The sequence below is a fragment of the Ammospiza nelsoni genome, chromosome 1, assembly GCF_027579445.1.
Source record: "Ammospiza nelsoni isolate bAmmNel1 chromosome 1, bAmmNel1.pri, whole genome shotgun sequence".
Taxonomy (NCBI): Eukaryota; Metazoa; Chordata; class Aves; order Passeriformes; family Passerellidae; genus Ammospiza; species Ammospiza nelsoni.
The window spans coordinates 45,278,280-45,298,891 of record NC_080633.1 but is presented as its reverse complement, the minus strand read 5'-3'; the positions used below and the strand labels follow the sequence as shown (position 1 = coordinate 45,298,891).

Below are 20,612 nucleotides of genomic sequence, written 5' to 3'. Positions count from 1 at the left end.
ACAGCAAGGATAAAGAAACTACCAAGATTAAAATAGCATAAAATTTCAATTTTACATTGATTACTAAAATATTTAAAATAAAGCAATGCCTAATTTAATCTTATTTATGAGATTTAGACTAACAGACTTCATTGAGACAGAAATTGCAAATCACACACAATGGTTTATAAAATGAATCAGAGGGAAAATACTATTTCTACCACCACAAAAAGGGTCACTAGGAATGGAAAAACACTTTTGCAGCAGTGTTAAGAAGAAGAAGAAAAGCCAGCTATCTTCACTTTTGGAGTGTACATGGTAGCAATTTGGACAGTAGTTACCAAAGAGTCTGTACCTCACTTATGCCACAGTCAGATGCCCATGTGAGAAACACCTGGGCTAAGTTAAGCAAGATGTCTTGTGCCAAATCACTTCCTACTCTTTGGTGCTGGGCTCACTGTCCCAAAACAAACAAGTAAAACCCTTCATAGCACAAGTCTCCAGTGACCAGCCAGTAGGCTTATAGCAATCTCCCTAATTTCCTTAGGCCTGTTTAAACTGAACTGACTGGTTTTGCCGTGAAGTAATGACTAAACCACAGCTGCCCTGCTGGCTGTGCTGTGACAGAAGTATCTTCCAGCTGAGGAGTAGCATTTCCCTGAAACTCTTTCAGCTACATCTGAAAGACCTCAGTTTTCACTTCCCAGTCTTGAGGCAGCTTACAAAAGAAGACAAAATGGTAGTAAAAAAACTATTTTTTACTCTTTTTCCACTATTTTGTTCCAGCAGCTTACACTAATGTTCACTGCTTTTCTGCAACTGTATCTGTAGAATAGCTTGGACATTTTCTCCTTAAGTAAATAAATCTTTGGCAAGGACAGAACTGAAGGAGATTCCCCTTGCATGCACACTATAAGAGCTGGCTTGGGTGAGCGTGCAGGCAGGTGTCAGAACTGAGACTATAAGAAAAAAGCTGTTTACAAAGATACTGCATTCCCCATGTGAAGGCAGCTGAAGTGTCACCTCTTCTGCCCTTCACTAGTAGATCCAACAGGGCTTTGATTCAGTTGCTTAAACACAGGTAGACAAAGTACAATTTGAAACAGCTTGGAGTGTGTGAGGATTTTGAAACAATACTGTCTGATATGACATGGACCTGGGAGATTCACATTGCTTCTGGACTAGCAGCTTAAGATCCTGTGGGATGCTCTAAGTTATCTCAGATGGTCTATCTACATCCATATTTACACAACTGTACTGAGCCCAGGAAGTGTCAGAATTGGAGGTACACAAACAACCCTTCTTGCTTTGGAAACTTTAAAAAATAAATGTTCATGGTCTTGATGCTTGAAACAGAAGACTCACATTTTAACAAAATAAACTTAGGATCAGCTTGATATTTCATACTAAAGACTGATTAATAATAGCAAATACATTGGAGAAACACCTTGAATGGGAATTTTGTCCAGCAAACCACTTAAACCTCAGTTTAAAGCTGAACATATACTTGACTGGTTTGATAAATTGAGAACTTAAAACTTTGGATCCATTAGCCAAGTGTGAAGATTCTTGTCTCATACTGCTTTTCACCTTCTGTAACCCAATTTTTTTTCTCTGCTGTCATTGAAAATCCTGTGCATAGACTATCTGCAGTTCATAAACCTTAAAGACCACTTTTTACAATGCTGTCCACATTCAGTTTTCAATCCTGGACTTTGGGAGACTGCCCAGATAATTAACATAATTTTAAAAGCAATGATCTATGAAAACACAAGAATTAATCTGAGCATCTTGCACACAAAACTGTGAAACAACAGACACACAAATAACTTCCAAGCTCTTAACCCAGGAAGATATCATTGTACTGCAGTGTTCAGCATTACTACCATAATAGCAGCAATTTAGTAAGCTACTGTACTTACGCTGTTGTGTTTTCTGGACAACGTGATCCACTGGTTCTCCTTTAGAAACTTTTATTCAGAGAGTAAACTTTTACTTCTAAAGCTTTTAGGCATATGAAGCTGGATGGCAGTTTTCTATAAACCCCTTCCTGAACCAAGACACCAGCCAAAATACTCAGGAATTCATGTATTATCTTGCAACTGTTGCAAGATAATGATCACAAAAACTACGACACCATTTCTGTGAGGACACTGCCTGCACCAGCACAAATGCCTCAAGAAGCCCAGCCACCAGGAGACACAGGCTCTTGGTATTCCAGCACTGCTGTGTCAGCCTCCCAGACATCCCTGCCGTGATGCTTCAACAGGTCTGTGCTGTACAGGAGGGATTCACTGGCATGTGCATGTCCAATGACATTCTCCAGCTCCATCAAGGCTGTGAGCAAAGGTCTCTCCAGTGACTGTGTCCAGTGAGCCCCAAGCTTGCCTGACCTCCCTTACTGAGCCCTGGCCATCCCCTCCAAGGCCAGCCCTGGGCACAGCCACCAACACACACACCAGGGAGCTGGCCCTCTCTTCTGTAGGAACATGCACCCACATGCACGGCTACTGGCTATTCTTCTTGCTAAAAAGACAGAAGCCAGGCAGATTTTCTAATAAGTCTCAATCTCATTATGCCAGTAGTTGAGCAGTGCTAATTTACCTGGTGAAAAAAGCAAGATGTATTCTTGAAACAAAGGAAATGGGCCTCTGGCAAAAACCAACATGAAAATGTTATTCATAGTTCATGCTTTCCCCAAAATAAATCTTTTTAAAACCTAAGAAGAATAAAATTTTTCCAGAGGATGGAAGCATAAATATTTAATGAAAAGATGATTTATGCTGTTATTCATACTGTCAAGAGACTTGGGAGGTTTCACTTAGGAAACAGGATCCCACTGTGCTACTTAACAAACTCACTTAGAGGCTGTCATTCAGAGAAGAGCTATTGTGTCATGTAGTAATGGCAACAGACAACAACAGGATTTAAACAAAGTTACTAAGCCTTGGTTGTAAGATTCTCTGAGCAGAAGTAAATGCATAAAGGGATTTAAAGAAATTCCTTAAGCACACAGCACATTGCATCAAGCTAATGCAAAGAGGAGGGAAACTCCACATTACTATGGAAGTTTAACTCGCTTGCTCATTGGTATATCTTAAGAAAGTTGTAGTGCTAAGTAGAAGGTGACAAAAAACACAAGTAAGGTTTTAACAACTATTTCAATTTTCATGCTATGTTTGAAAAAATGGCAGGGGCTAATCTGTTTTTTAACATAATCTCCATAGTTTCTGGTAAAGTGGTCACAGGGATAGACTGCATTCAAACTGCAACCTGCCAAAATAGCCTTCTAGAATGTAATTCTGGGATACACCATGAAATAAAGACCCAGTCAATTTATCTTCATGAAAGCATTAAAAGAGAAGGAGAATGGATGGAGGAGACTGTGAACTAAACACATTCCATTTATCATGCTTGCCACTCTCAGGATCAGTGCCATTAAGATACTTCAAAGAGAATTTACATTTTGCTTTTTTTCTTTAGGCATTCATATAGGGTTTGGTGGAATAAAGCAAAAACTAACCAATCAATCAAAAAAAAAAAGAGCAAGACAGAAAGAATTGTGCAAATCTTTGCGCTACTAAAAGATGTTTCACTAAGACAACAGTTGTACAATTTTAATTTTGGTTTGTTCACACCTGAAGTTTAGAGGGGCTGAAGGCTGACTCTACCCTAAACACGACTTTTGGTGAAAACATGGCCTTTCACTGCACAAATAAGACAAGTGGACTTTTCAGGGCTCTGAATACCCCAGAAAGACCATTAATTACTTCTGTAGCTTAAGAAGCACAAAATATTTTCCATAAAAACAAGCCTGCTGCAGGATTATGCTTGTTTTAAAATGAGAGCTGTGAATCTCCACAAGACCATTTTAGGCAATCACAAACTGAGGGATAATGAAAATGAAGGTGCTGAAAATCTAAGAAGATTTAAGTCTAAGTCCCAAAATTAACTTGTGTTAATTAATACCGACCTAAATCCTCAGGTATCCCAGATGAACTAAATAATTAACTCAAAGGTCATCATATTTAAATTTGCATCTTAAAGGCAGACATATAATTCAAAACCTCCATCTGAAGCAAGAATTGAGAATCCATAAATGCCAATCAACTTCAGCTAACTCTCCATGAAGGATAACACTTCTACCACTGCTTCAGATAATAATATATAAATATCCTTTTAAAAGCATCAGCTCAATGTGTGATTACGTGAGATTCCCAGTTTCTATTTAAATTCTAATTAAAACAGAAGCCCTGGTTTTTAAAGGTGCAGACAGGTGAAGGTCAGCTAAGCACCAGGTACCTAATTTCCAATGATTCAAAAACAATACATGTTTTTAAGTCTTATCCTATGGTCAGGTGTACAAGAACTAAAAATTCCCAGCAATTTAAAGCTGCTGAAGTGCTCCCGAATAAGCTTATGAGAACAGAAGATTAAAGACCAAGAAAGACAAGCAGCATGGCTAAAATAAAAGCAAGATGGCTAAAGTATAGTATTTATGTTCAGGAACAAAAAGCAGAATCTAGGCACTCCAGCTCTCATTTTAATGGTGCAGTGTTGGGGAAGATGAAACACAAAACCCTTATAAATATGATTGCCTGGCAAAAGATTTTGAGTATATGGAAACTATAAGCAAGATTGAAATGAAAGCAAGCTTTGAGATACCAAGCCTTAGTTACTGAACAACGGGAAAACAACAGTATGGCCACTGAAGGTAATCCCCTTTTGATGGAACAATACCCTCTGCTTGCAGGCAGGTCCAAGGGTCACAGCAGACCCTGCCAGCTTGGCAGAAGTGGTCCACAGAGTAGTTTTTAGGGTTTAAAATGTAACACATATAGTCATGTAATGATTCTTATAGGCTGTATGTAAATGCTACAGGATTTGTATCTTGTACTAGATTGGTTAGTGAGAATTATAATATTCAGCTCAGAAGAAAATGTATTGTATTGTAACGGGAACTTCATCTTCTTTTACTCTTCTTCTGTCCTCTTTTCATTTTGCTGTTATTCTTCTCTCGCTCTCTCTTGCTCACGCTCTCTTTTGGGCTCCTCTTTGGGGCCTGCTCCAAGCTGTGGCTGGCTCCCAGCAGGCCCCTGCACCCAGGCCCTTTGCAATAAACCCCAAGTTCCAAGACCTGGCTTTGGAGATCTCTTGTCTCCATCTGTCCCGACCGTCCTACCACCCATCGCTCCTACAATGCTGAACTAATGCTTCTGTATATTTAATTTGAAACCTGATGCCCAGCTCAGGAGGCTGCCTCTGGCCAATAGTGGTGAGTGATGGACTGAAAGATCTGTAAATCCCTACAAATGTGCATTTTCCAACAATCAGGATTTTTAAAGAGAAAGCATATTGGGACTTCTGGCTTTGAAAGCATCTAAAATCATTGGTTGCCTGAAAATAGGTTCTCTTATGCTTGTCTTTCACATGACATCTACTCATCCTAAAGTTATTGCATCTTTTATGAGTTTGGGTATGTCTGTATTTTAGACTGCCAAAGCTCCAGCTGGTTTTATACACTGTCATCTTCAGTATTTCCTGGTAAGATGTTGGCCAGCCAACTTTCCAGAGAGAAGGCACATGTCAGATGATTTAAAAGTACCTTTAAGGACAACTCAAAGACTTGTCAAGAATAAGAATGAAAGCAGGGTGCTTGTTTCTCTACACCTGGAGAAGGTTTCCCTGCCAATTGCACTGAATTCCAGACCATGAAGAATACTGGAGTATTCTGGTTTCTTTATTATAGACAAAAAGAGTATATACTGTGACCATTAATGAAGATAACTTTTTAATCCAAATCAAATAAAGGATTAGGAACTCCAAGCATTCCTTTTTTTGCTGAACATGGTAAGTACTTTTTTAAAACTTAAAAAAATGTTACTGAGGAAAAAGATATTAATCTTTGCTGTATTTTAGATAACTGACATACTAATTTGAAAGAAATAGCAAAATTAGGAGAGGAAAAAACCTACCAATATCACTCTGTAGATGCATGCAGATGAGTAAGTACACCAAAAACATACATTCAGCATTTTCTGTGCTCAGTTCTCTATACAGGAGCATTTCAGAAAGTCCTCTTTACAGCCTTTAATTCTGGATTTCATTTGCATAATGTTATAACCCCAGGTAGCCGACATATGCTGCTGAATAATGTGATATTGCTGTTTTGTCTTGGCAAAACAAATAAAAATAAATTAAATGCTGCTAACAAGCCCTGACAATAAATCCTTTATGTGATTTCTTTGGAAAGGTTGTGTGTACATCATGGAGGTATTTGCACACGTGATAACAAAGGTATTTACACTCCTGTGTAGTCCATGGCTAAATAACTCAGAATCAAAAAGTCACATGCTCCTTATATTTGGAATGTAAGGGGATTACCTAGTCCAACTCTTCTGCTCAAACCACACGCCCAGGGCTGTTGTCCAGTCAGATTTTGATTATATCCAACAACACAGACTTTACAATCTTTCTGGGAAACCTATTCCAGTATTTAAACAGGAACACAGTGAAAAAGCTTTTCATTTGGATGGGATTTTTTTGTATTTCAGTGTGTGCCCACTGTTTCCATTCCTATCGGAGGAAAGAGTTGCATTTCCACTTTATTTCCCATAACAAACACTCCCCATTCTCTCCTATTAGATATTTAAATACATTGAAGAAATTCTCCCAGACCTTCTCTTCTTTTCTTCAAAAGACAATTCCAACTCTCTCAGCCTCTCCTCATATGATAGATGCCCCATTTTTTTAATCATCTCTGTGGCCCTTCACAGGACTCATTTCAGTGTGTCCATGTGTACCTTCTATTGGGGAGCCCCAAACAGGACACAGCATTCCAAAAATGGTCTCACCAATTTCATTGAACAGAGATGCATAAGCTAATCACTTCCCACATTCAGGACTTGCATTTCCCTTTGCATTTGACTGCTAGAAGTCTTGTTAAAGCCAAAATAAACAATACTCATAGCTCCGAATGTCTCAGATTGTCACGATCTTTCAAAGATAAACCTCACAATTATATGGGCCAGTTCCCTCAGGTCTTGGAAGTGCATCCCCATCAGACACCATGCACATGTGCGGATCCCAGTTTTTGAAATGTCTGCTAACCTGATCCTCCTCTACCAAGGACAAGCCTTCACTGCTCCAGGCTTTCCCATAGGTCTCAGGGGCCTGGGACTCTTGAGGGAAAATCTTACCCATAAACTGAGGTGAAAACAACGTTGTGTAATAGTCTTTTCCACGTTCTGTGTCACCAGATCACTGCAGTAGTGAGCCCAGCTTTCCCTCATCTGCCTTTTGCTGCTCATGGACCTGTAGAACACTTTTTTCCCCCTTTGTGTCTCTGGACACATTCAGCTCCAGATGGGCACTGGCTTTTGTGACACCGTTCCTGTATTCTTGGACAGCACCTCTATCATCTGCCTGGATTACTCCATTCTGTTTTCAACTCCCAGTGTATAATCTCTTTATATAATGAACTAAACACCTTTCATAATATAACAAATATAACAAAATATACAAAATATATAGAAAAATATAACAAATATAACAAAACATCTTTCAAATTATGACAAATAGATTTCCTTCAGAGAGCTGTCCACATTCCTTGTCAAAGCTGAGCTGCTGTGCACACAATACCCCAAAAGGCAAGTCATGATATGCAGCAAACTAGAATAAACCTAAGTGGAAGTAAGGAATTAGAGTACTTGACTGGCAAGGGGCACCACTGAGCTCCTCTAGCACTAAATTCAAGCAAACCACACAATCTGAAGAGAAATTCAGAGGTAGAGAGGGAAGAGAGGAGGTGGTAAATCCTGTGAGTGACACTGAAATCTGGTATCTAAATTGTAAGGGTGAAATGGCACAAATGAAGGATCTCAGGCACTATTAGAACTGACACCAAATTTCAGTTTCATTAGAAAATGTTACTACTCTCAGAAGCCTATTAGCTGACAGGGCAACAGGGTTGGAAAGCTTTAAAGAAACACTAAATATTTTTATAGAAATGCAAAAGAAGAATCTATGTCACCAGCATGAACTAGATAATACTACAAAGAGAGGAGCAACTAAAAGGATGGAAAAAAAACCACTGGTTAGCAAGGACACAAAAAAAGAAAAACTGGATATGCTTTTAAAATCCAAAAGTGTAAGTCCATTTTCAGTTAATATAAGTTGACATAATTCCATTAATATCACCCAGTTAACAGTTTTGTTGCACAGGCTAAGTTCCCTGCTTGGAACTGATGCTGTAGGCTTTCTGTTCCTCACAGAGAGGAAAACATTAACTTTTATCTGAACAAGAGGTTCAGGCTTAGACCAGTATAAAGGACTTCACGTTTTTTAAGCAACTGTGTTCAGTTTTCTAGCCAGAATTTTCGTTTTTGCATTCTAACTCTTACAGTACTATTCCTACTCCTTTCTAACTACCACTTACCTTCTTTAACTCTTCCTGGATACTTCTGCCATTTTCCTCTGAGGACAAACTCTCCTTCTGGTTTTCCAGATCTATTCCAGGTTCTGACTCTTGTTCTTCACCAGATGATGTTTCCTTGTCACTCATTTTAGCAGCAAGCTGAAATAACCTGGATTTAAGCTCATCCTCCATAAGTTCAGGCTTAACATCATGGTGCTGATCATCATTGCTTACATCTGTTTCTGATAAATCATCAAAATCCTACAAAGACATTAGAAAAACCATATAAAATCCTGTGTAGGCATAGAGAGAAAAAGTTCTAGCTATATTTTAGTTCTAGCTATATTTTTCTAGCTTTCTAGAAAATATAGGTATGATCACTCTGCAGGAAAGCCAGAAAGAAAGCACACTAAGTGTTCTGATAAAAGAGGAATGCCAGTAAACCAACACTTGCTGGATTATATTCATCATTCCTTCTTACTTTCATGTTATCTAAAAAGGAACTGAAAATCACTATGTATCTGTGTGCAACTAATAATACATGCTAGTATTTCCAGCACTGCCACCCCTTGCAGGGACAGTGCAGATAAAAGTGTGGTGTGGGAATGAAATAACCTGTAACCTGGCAGTTGTGTTCAGGTTTCAGTTGAAAGCTGTGCTTTCATTCCCTGACTGCTTGGTCTTGAGCATTATCCATGTTATTCTTAAAAACTGCTGGAAACAAGTTTTGAAAAACTCCTCTTTTGTTACATGATGTAGCTTAAATTGTCAGCTTTCCCAGTGATTATTTGCATAAGTAGATCCTCTACAGAGATGATTTTTTTTTCCAAATGCCAACCTCTGTGGAGCAAGTTCAGTCTTCAGGAGCACCTTCTGTTCTGAGTCTTGGATCCTTAAAGCTGGGAAACACTTAAAAGGTCAGTTAAATACAGTGGGTGCTACAGACTCGGCCACAAGTCCCCTTGGAAGCTGAAGAGAAGAAAAGCAAAATCTTTGCCCAGCATTTAATAAGGTTGAAAGGGGGATAGTTTTGTCAGTCCTTGCTGACAAATTCTGAGAATATCTCATAGTTGTTCTACAAATTAATCCCCAGGTATGTATCAATTAATTTTCTGGATCTGTGCTGTCTGATTAGGACCCAATTTGCCCTGATTTGTACTACAGTCCCTGGAGAGAAACAGGCACCTCCCAGAGCAACCTGTTCCACCTATAGCATTTGCTGCCTTCTGGAAGTGTTCTCTCCCTGCTGACTGCTGAGAGAAAGTTTTGAATCATTAGCTTGTTTGGTGCTTCAGCCAAGTCCATGAAATAAGATGGTATTAGGTAGGTTTAAAAGTGACAGATATTTTGAAATGGAACATAGTTGTGCAAAACCACCCAGAAGGTGGCTATGAAGAATTCAGCCTGGGACCAGAGTGGCAGGCACATCTCAGCAGGCCTAGGAGGATGATTGGGAGCAATTCTCAGAGAGGAAATTATTCCTATCTGCCTTAGGTTCTCATACTGTGACAAGACCAGACACTGCTGGAGAGACTAAAATCTGTGTTCTGTCTTCCATTCATTTAGAAATACATAAACAGGAGCAGCTGTAGCAGCACTGTTCAGGGATGAACCAATTACCTCCAGTTCTCACAGGAAATGTTAACTCTGCCCATTCCCTCACAAACCATACCCCCAAATTGCTTTTAAGGGATTGACACACCATGTTCATAATGTCAGTTCTCATCTTTCATACAGTAAACTATACTGGAGTGTTCAGCACTTTCACAGTGTTCTGGACAATTTTTGTCAGCAGCTATTTGTAATTCAATCAATTACACAACTAAATTATTCCTTTATAGTTCACTTTCAGTATGCAGAAGGCCCTTTTAGAAAATCAGGATCTGAAGGAACAACAGAAATTTGAGAGCTACAATGGAAGGGGAACCATGGGTTTATGCTGAAACTCTTTTCCCAAACAATCAGCTTCTGCAAAATAAAAAGCGTTTTCTGCTAAAAAGCTGTTCAATGATCAAAAACAAGATTTAAAACCAGTGTGCTTTCACTTTAGTTTTATAATATGACCTTCTCTTATATACATGTAAAAGACTGGTGCATTTCACCTCTTAAATTAATCTCTACCATAACGATGTTTCCTCAAATTGCAAGGGAAGTTTTCTTCAGATGTTTCTTGCACATCACTCCACAACTCATTACAAATATCAGTAATACACTCCAAACAACAATCTGCCAAATGACCAATACTCACAAGTCACTAAGCTACTATTAAAAATACCCCTGAAATCTGCTGCTGAATCAATCAGTCCATCAATTTGTACCCAGGAAAGAAACAATCATAATTTATGTGATATACAGGATAGAAAGCCCAGACAAACTGTATGCTTGTATTTTATGAGACTACAGTTTAGTGAAGATACAGCTCATTAAACCTGAGGTATTTATAGCTTGGTATCTAGTCTAAGCTAATTAATGGAACTCCTCTTTACTTGAGTGACCTCCATTTATTTAATTGGTACCTTCAAAAATTGGTACAGCTCTGATCTACCAAAACCTGGTTTAGGATTACAGCTCTGCACTAGGGGTGTGGGCTTACTCTAGCAGTGTTGAGGAAGACTGAACACGATTTAATTTGAGATCAAGTCTTCAAGGAAAAGAAGAAAATCCCATTCTATGCAGACATTTGAGCAGATCAATCTTGCACAGACAAGAATTTGTTATCCTGGTTCAAATGAGGTTACAGATGTGTATATAAAATCTAGTGGAGCAGTGAGGGAGGCCGGCAGTCCAGAATGGTGGATTTTCCCACGCTTCCTCCTCACTTCTGTACTGACAGACTTCACTGTGCAGCTGGACATGCACCAGTCCTCTGGGGGCTTCTTAAATAGATCTGCTTAGCTTTAACTGCTTAGCAGCTTTATTGGAGTAGCAGTGCACAGATACACCCATGGGAAGCACCACTAGTTAATCTAAAGAATCTGTATTGACAACAGCAATATGACAACTCCTCCCAATCCCCCAAAAATACCAGGCTTCACAGAATCACACATGGCAGCAACTTAAAGATCTTTTTGCTAGGTCTGCCAGCACAGATGAAAGTAATGAGATGCCTTGGCAACTCCAGAGTCTCATTCTGCATTAGCTAAATCTGTGTTTTGAATACATTTGTTTCTTGAGAGTATTGACTGTATTACACTGGGTTCAGGTATGTCTATAACCCGTTTTTTAGCTTTCCAGCCTCCTTTAAATGAGTGGGTGGATTATCTATATTGGCTAGAGCTGTTAATTCCTGTGTACATGCAGAGATAATGGTACCTTACACTGCTGCACTTTGTGGTTTCTGTTAATAAAAGGCTGCTTGACTTGTTGTTGGGCTTTTCAGATAGTGGCAGAAAATTATTTGTGAGGAGATTATACCTCTTTCATGGACTGACAAGTTAAAAAATGCATTAGCAGCCATGAAAACAATAAAATAAATAAACTGAAAGGTACTACTGTTATTAGTGAATAGATCCATTAAATTCTGTTTTACTTTACTGTTCATGTTTTCACTCTTTCTGGTAAGTTTAATGACATTTTTGTGCCATTACACAAATCAGTGTGTAAATTCCCATTTGCATCAATCAGCAATACATTATGCTAATAACTGCAAACAAGAATAAAGGGCTACCATTTTATCTGAAAACTGAGTTTCTGTGAGGGCCTGGCAGACTGAAACAGCCATGACCCCAGTTTCACTAAAAGAAAATCAAGTGTTTCTATGCAAGCATAAGTCTTTTAGGAGACAATGAAAACAACAAATACACCTTTACTCACAAAAAGTGTCCAAATCCTTGCACACAAATTGCTGATAAGTCAATGTAATCAGAGTAGATGGAAATGAAATACAAAAAAAAAAGATGCTCCAGAACAAAATCTATGTTCAACTATAAATTCCTGTGAGAAAGTTCCCTTCATATAGGAAACCAAAAATTGGAAACGAAAATTTTCAGGAGAATACACAAGCTGTGAGGTTTGCAGGCAGTTTCTCATCAAGAGCCAGAGTGATTTCAGGGAGCTGTTCTCAAAGAATACATCCCAAGCGCCATCCCGTGGGAGCAGGCAGCCTGACGGTGCTCACCCCTTACCTGGCTGCAGGGCTGTAATTAACAGGTGGGGGCTCCTGATCAAAGAAGCAAACTCATAATGAGGGCACTTCTTTCACTTGAAGTAATTAAGCCACTCCAGTTTGCATCAGAAACATAAGAACTTCAGCTACATCAAGCAACAGTCATGTCCTTCTCTCAAAAAGATAATGGGAGTCAATAATCATTATTACTAATAGTATCAACTATTATTACAATTATTAATAATAAAAGCAGATAATTATTGGTGGATTAAGTGCCCATTTTTTGTAAGAAATTACAATTTGAAAAATAATCATTAAAAGCAAGGTTGCATTTTCCAGTTCAGTCCCCTCAGAAATATGTCTTTTTTGGTATATAAGCAATCAGATATTACTTATAGCAGGACTGGTTTTATCAGGACAGTTTTCATATCTTGCTTCATGACTGTGTTTATGGTGTCTTTACAGACAGCTCAGTAAAGGAGCTTGCTCTTTTACTTATCATTAAGCAAAAAATTCCACAGATACAGCACATCTTGGTATCTGTTCTCAGGTTTCCCCTTCTAAGGCATTGAAGACTTTAAACAAAAAATTCTATCTCAGTCACAAAGTCGGCATTCCATTGTTGTGTCTAAAATATATTTTTTTTTAAATGCCACAGCATTATCCTACTCTAGGAATTGGATCCTGATTAAAAAAAACCCAATTTTAAAGTGAAATTCAGTTATGAGTTATGAACAGACTATAGTTTTTCCAGAAACTGTAAGCAGGTTCCATAACTGCTTACAACTCTCTAGACTCAGAATAAAAAAGAAAAAGGGCTTGTTTTCATCTCACTGAGAAACCTGGAGAGTAAAAAACAAGAAAGGAACCTTCACTATTTGAAAATTAAAAATGAAACCCCAACTTTTAGGCCGATAAACTGAAATCCTGTTCTACAATGATGAAGAAAACATAATGGTTAACAAATTATCATCTTACTACTACAATGCAGTAAAATAAGATTATATTCCAATGCAGTGAAGTACTGAAAAAGTGTTCCTTTACTGCAACTGACATATAATCAGTTATTTACTGTCTAATATCTTGGTTCAACAAGAGTTTGTATGGTCTCTGCAATCTCTGCATAATCTCATAATGTGAAAAGCTATGCCTGGTTTAAGATCCTGCAGTCAATCTTTCTTAAGTCTATGTATCACTGTAATTCTTTACACACCTGCATTATAATTTTGTAGAACTGTTTATATGTAGGGCTCTCCCTGCTGCAGCCTCAAATCAATCATTTTACCAAGATCAATAAATCATTCTGGGGAATATATGAAACTCTGACATCCCTTTAATCTCATTTACCTGAGCACTGTAAATGATGTCTGGCTAATTCATTTTCATACATTAAATCAGGTTCCTCACACACATTGCAATTTTACTTGCTTCCTAGAATTGTTCAACCAAATAAATACATGCAAACCCACCCATACATAAACTTCCTAGTGAGAATTTCATTGCTCTGGAAACAGTGGCATGATCTGGAGGCATTGTGCCTCTGCTTGCCCCACTGAGGCTGAGGAAGCAAGGGAGAAGGAAGAGCCTCTTTTAGCCTCAAGGGTAAAATGAAGAGGAGAGAGGGTTAGAATTCTGAATCTTGCACTTTCAGCACATCAGAGAGGTTATAAGAGACAAAGCAACTCACAAAGACTTGGGAAAGAAGTATCTAATTTTCCACTAATTTTTCACTTTAAAGCACACACTAAGATGCTAAAGGATGCCCAGGGAAATGGTTGATACACCATTCCTGGAGGTATTTAAAAGACATGTAGTCATAGCACTTAGGGACAACGTTTTGTGGTCGGCCCTACAGTGCAGGGTTAACAGCTGGACTTGATGATCTTAAAAGTGTTTCTAATCTAAATGAGTCTATGATTCTATAAAGTCTCCAGGACTTTCTCTGTGAGCTCTGATCTTCCATGCTCTGTATATTGTCTACTGTGACTAGGAAGCCACAATATGAATACAGACACACAGAGGTCACGAAAGAAAGAAAACAAAGTCATAAAGCTAAATGCAGAAGTCTGTGTACAAGATATAATCTTTATGCAGTCCCTGTAAAGCCTTGTAATTCTGCCTGATGTTCCAGGAAGTCAATAATGGCCAATGATGTGTCATCAGATCACATTATATTACATCATACTTCCCTTTGAGAACTGTTGATTTTAAATATATGAGGACATAAGTGTGAATGAATCAGTACAGAACACCCTGAACACCCACACTCTGTCCTAAAAGCAGATGGAATGGGTCCAGAATTAATGACATCCAGCACTAAAACCCTGCTGAAATCTAGAATCCTAATATTGACTTACAATCAGCTGTACTGATGTTTTTCTATAGGAAATACAGGCTAGTAGCACAAGGAAAGAAAAACTGTTCCAGGCATCCTAAATTTGGTCAGATAGCTTTAAGACTGAATCAGGCTGCTTGTAATCAAAGGTACAGAGAGAAGCCAGCCCTCAGTTCCTTGCTTCAGGTTTATTATTACCCTGCTGCAGCAATGATGCAGCTTTAGGATTTAAGAGGGGTAGGATGTGGGAAATGGAACTGGACAAGGGGTCAATGTTCTCCTGAGCTTGTGTGCTTGCACTGCCAACAAAATTCTGGGGAACAAATGGATCCCTTAATATCAGTCCCAGGTCTGGACAAACTCCAAATAGAGGAGACTTGGCTTTTTGGTTATCCACCTGTAATTTAAATCAAATATTTGCTGTCTTCAAGCTGTATGAACAATTTTTTGGAGTTTGAGATAGTACAGTCTGGGGTTTTTGCTTGTTTCTTCAGGTTTTGTTTGTTTTCTTAATGAACAGACAAATTATTTAAATGGAAGCAGTTTGCAAACTCTCGCCTTATCACATCAGAACTCATCTTAAGATGACCAACTAAAAACAGACATCACTTGGACTGGATTTCACAAAAAGCCCTTTTTGAATTTCTGCTGCTCATTAGCTTTATTCCTTACCAGATTATTTGTAGACACTGCAGAGCAGATTTCCAGGCATATGAGTTATTTCTTATACCAAGAAAACAGAAGTTAAAAAAAAACCCAGCACAACAAAATAAGTGATTAATTAATTAACATTTCTCAGCTGCTGACAAATCCTGAGGGTTTTTTTCTTAAGAGCACTGTATTTTACATCATTAACAAAGTCTTTGATTGGATGAAAGTGGCCTATTTGAGAAAAAGGTAAAGCCTGTCTAACACCCTGCTTTTTCTTCTTCTTACTTAGGAGACATAAGGAAGATAAAGCTTGCAAGAACACTCCACCTCCCACTCATGATTCACATGATATTGCCAGCATGGTTTAATTAGTTTTGCCCAGCTCTTTTTGAAAATGCATTTGGTAAGCTCAAACACAATTACCTGACTTAAATTCATCTTGTTGGCTTTTGCCTGATTCTTTTCTTCACATAAGTCTTCAGAGATGGCTTTGTTCTTCTTCCACCTTCTTGATCTCTTTTCTAAATCATAATGGACTCCTTCAGTCTCACTGCTGTCTGAATACTCCAAGCTAGTTGCCTGTGGATTGAAATTTACATCTAGTTCTCCATGGAAGTGCTTCTTTTCCATTCTGGGCCTATCACTTTGAGTTCTGCTTTGCAACCAGAGAAGTTTGCTAGGTCCTTTAGCTTCCTGGGAAGAGTTTACTGAAGATGTTTCCGAATCGGAGAGCAGTGTCTCCGTGTTGGTGTATAACCCAGAGGAGGGGGAGGTCACTGCCTGGTACTGATCATTGCCATAAGCCCACTCGGTGCCATACTGGGAATTGGAGTAATAGAAGTCGTCTGGCAATTGCCGGGGTCTCCGCCGCAGCTTGTTCAAGGCCACGTGCCAGTCATAGTCATCCTCGCTGTCCGAGCCCATCTCGTCATAGGCAGACACAATGCTGGACTCGCTCTCCAAAGCTTTGAACACCTGACTCTTTGGTTTGGCCAGCATTCGAGGACGAGGCAGGGTGACGTTCTGCAAAGCCACCCAGTTTCCATCGGTGCTTTGGAAAACAGAAGGTGGACCTATGGAAAGGAAACGAGAACAGCTGTGATCACACTGGCTGCTTTTACTTGCCACAGATTGAAAGTTTCAACAAAACCAAAAAGTTTCAACAAAACTTTCAACAAGATTGAAAGTTTCAACAAAACCAAAATGCAAGTGCTGCTGCCACGTGAACTCTCCCATGTTGAAAGCCAAGCTGCCCTACTACTTAGAAGCCACCACTTTAAGTCATGGTGGTGACTAAAATGGGAGAGTACTTGGACCAAAGTTTTTTTCTAAAAGAATGGTTAGGAAAGACTGATGGAACATAAGAACACAGGCATGCATAAATCCTGAGTTTTGCAAATGTCTTGCGTTCTGGTGTGCAATTCTGGTCCCCCACATTGAAAATGAAAGATGGATAAAGAATCAGAGAAGAGCAACATAGCTTGTACCAGGTTCTGAAATGGTGTCCATTCAAGGAATGATTAAGTAAGCCAGAGCTCTGCCATCTGGAGGACAGAAGACTGAAAGAATACATGCTAAAAGAGATGGGGAAATCTATTCCAACCTAACTACTAGAGGGCATGAAATAAAGTTAGAGAAATCAAGGTTTTAAACAAACAAAATAAAGTAGTGTGATGCAATGGATACCAGACCTATGGAACTTCTTGCCTAAGGTTGTTGTGGATGCTTGAAATTATCTGTGATAAAACAGAGAGGGCTATGAACATGGAGAAGAAATCCACTAAAATTTACTGAATACAGAAAAGCACTTCTAGCTGAGATAGTAATTAAATTGACAGTTCTAGAGGTTCAGAGCCTACCCAGAGGCAGTATGAAAAATACTTACTTTGTCCTAATCTCTCCTAGACTCTTGCTTATGGCTGCCATTGTTGTACCCCAGACTAAATACCAAATGTGCTGATTCTGACACAAGCACTACTGCTCTTGTATCCTTCCACACTTTCAGAATATGTTTTACAACTCCAACATAAAAACCAAAAGAAGTCACAAATACAGCCAGTAAGCGCTCTTTAACTCTCTTAACTCCGAGAATTGTATTTCTTCTAAATTTAGATTTAATTTCCAATCAAAATTGAAAATCCCCCTCCTGGGAAGTATGGATGTGCGATGACTCTGCCTTCTGCAGCACTTGAAAAATATATAATGCCATGGATTTACACAGTAATCCAGCCTATTTAATGAACTTTTCAGACTTAAGGATTCCTCCCATGGGTTCAAATTTGTTATTTTTAGAAACCTACAAAAATACTTAATATAAACCATTAGTTTTCTCATAATGTAAGCAGAACATGACTATTTTCAAATGGACACAGTATCTGGGTCTGTTGTAGAATATAATTAGGCATTTTGCATTAGATGGTTACAAATACTAGGATGAAATGAAGATTACTTTTTCCCTGGAGCTGTTCATAAAGAACATTAGTATGCAGTAAACTGTGTGTAGTTTAAAAAAAAAAAAAAAAGTCAGACGTGCACTACCATCATCAAAACACTCCCACAAAAACACAAAACAAAAATTAAATTGTAATTAAACTTAGGAGCTATGAGAGTTTTATGACAACTTTTGCATTTCTTACTCATTTGAATCTTTTTGTCTTGTTTTCACTTCCTAAGTTTTAAGTCAATTTAGAGAACTTGAGAAAATATAATTCTTACTCCTGCTTAAAAGGAAATCAAAATAATACTAGTTCTCTTGTAGCACTGATCAAGCAAGGATATAACTGAAGTCAGGTGTGTAAGGAGAACTAGTAATTTTTTATATTAACCTCTGATTTTGGAGAAAAAAAAATCCAAAGAAGCTATCAAGCACAAGAAACTCCTGCTTGTTTACTTTTCTTAACTATACCAACTAATCTAAGTATAGGGTTCTCCTATAGAGAGAAAGAACTTCCTCTGAGAGAAAGAACTTTCCTTAAAACATTGTTCCTTCAAACAAAGCCAACAGCTCTGCAGGATATAAATCTCCAACAGGAATTGAAATCAGCTGCACCATATTGCACAAAGGTAATGGAGAGCCACAAAATTTTTTTTCTCCTCCAAACCATATTCCCTTATTTTATTTAACAACACCACATGAGAATCAGTCTACCAACCTCAATTAAGTGAAGAAAGGACAGGATACTAGTTGATTATATCTTAGAGGACAAACAGGGTAGAAAGCAACTGAGACCTCTATATTCAGAAAGCTGACTCAGCTTTATCCCACTTTTATTCTACAATGTCAAGTGCTCCCTTCCTGATTTTCCAAAATGAAATCACTTGAAAGAATGTTTTTTTTTCCCACACAATTCTTTGGGCATAAGCTATAATTCATTCATGTGAAAAGGAAAAAAAGATTGAAGAAGTTTCATTGTAAGACTATTGATAAAGGCTCTTGAGTCACCATTTAAACCATTATGAACTGTAACCAAAATCAATTGTGAACTACTTTTTGGCTACATGGCTAAAAGGCCCATTGATGTTACCACACCAAACTCTTTGTTGAGATTTCTCTTGTTTTCTGTATCATAATACAGAGCTGCTTAATACTGCATAGGTGAGACCATTTTTTACAGATATTAGCAGTGTCAGCTATTTACTATTAGCTCAATAGGCACCACACTTTCATTACAAATGTGTTTTTAGATGAAAGAAGCAGAACAAATCCTCTGCGTAGAGTGCCCAAAAAACCTGGGTCAATTTGTCGTTCGGCTGTGGTTAAGCAATTGCTAAATACTAAATTGCTCAACAGTTGAATGCAATGAGATTCAAGTGGGTGCTTAAACTTTAGGAGCAAATTAACTGCTTTACTGAAAATAGGCCTTCCACTAAAATGCCCAGGAGAAAAACACTTCTGACAGTGGTCTGGTTAAGAAATTCACAGAGTAATGCATACTTGGTTAAGTTAGATTTTAATGCTACTTTAATATTATTGTTACATGGGGGAGGAGAAGTACTGAAATTGTCTAAATTTCAGTCTCCCCAGTTACCAACTGGCATTACAGATAAACAAATTGAACACCTAGCAGCCCCAGTCCCTGGTCGCCACCAAACCCAAACACACACTGTAACTGTGCTTGCCAGTGCCTAGTGGGGCAGCTGTGGGAGCTACAGCATCAGTGAACTCACCCCACAAAAGAAGTTTTCTGCTTGTGCAGCTTCATGAACCAGTGTGCTACAGGGGTCAGATGGCTCTACAGCTGCTACAAGAGAAGAAGCAAGAATGGGCAGATTCTGCCACGGGATGACAACACTTGGAACCAGGGAATGCTGCTGCAATGAGTTCAACTCTTCTCCTTGTGCAACTGTAGGGGTAAAAACTAACCAACACTAGGGTGAGGGAGTTGCCTAGTGCTACACTCTTGAGGCCTTGCAAATGCTTCAGCCAGAACAAGAGAGGCAATGAAAATGGGAGCACCCCAAGAGCAGGAGCCACAACTGCAGAAGCACAGAAAGGGTTAGGTTGGAAGGGACCATGGTGGGTCAGCTGGTCCAACCAACCTGCACATGGCACAGGATTGCATCCAGGTTCTTGAATATCTTCAGTGAAGGGGACTCCACAGCATCTCTGGGCAACCTGTTCCAGCTCTTGGTCACCTGCATAGTGAAGAAGTTCTTTCTCATACCCAGGTAGAACTTTCTGTGCATCAGTTTCTGCCTGTTGTTTCTTATCCTATAGTTTGGCACCACTGAGCAGAGCCTGGATCTGTCCTCTGACACCCTGCCTTGAGATGCTTATACACATTGATATCTTCTACAGTTATAACCTGTCTTTATGTCATCTAGAAGTAAGCAGGGAATTGCATTCTATCCAGGGTGCTGATTCAGGCAGGAATGGAGCTGACTTGAAAAGCTGCTCACTATCCATCATCCATATTACATCCATACCTAATGCATGATGACAGCAGTCAGATGCAGGGGAGCTGCTGGTCTGTGGAGTTCCTACACATACAGCTTCCTGAGACAAGTCTGGAAGCACAAGTGAGTAGGGCTGCACAGAACACTGCATTTGTGAATTCATCAGAGTTGAAAATAAAGTTGTAAGGAGGAATTCTAAATGTGAATTATTTTAATGACTGGCTCACCAC

General features: G+C 38.8%; 1 protein-coding gene across 3 annotated transcripts in view; it reads right to left on the bottom strand.

The window, feature by feature from the left end:
• MYRIP (myosin VIIA and Rab interacting protein) overlaps window positions 1-20,612 on the bottom strand; it is a 209,022-nt gene that overhangs the window by 16,427 nt on the left and 171,983 nt on the right. For 2 of the 3 annotated variants that reach the window (XM_059482118.1, XM_059482136.1), the window contains exons 10-12: window positions 20,026-20,121; window positions 15,910-16,559; window positions 8,417-8,656 (exon numbers count right to left, since the gene is read on the bottom strand). In XM_059482118.1, coding sequence (XP_059338101.1) covers window positions 8,417-8,656; window positions 15,910-16,559; window positions 20,026-20,121 — 986 coding nt within the window. The remainder of the gene's footprint in view (window positions 1-8,416; window positions 8,657-15,909; window positions 16,560-20,025; window positions 20,122-20,612) is intronic. The other variant, XM_059482127.1, reaches the window with a different exon arrangement.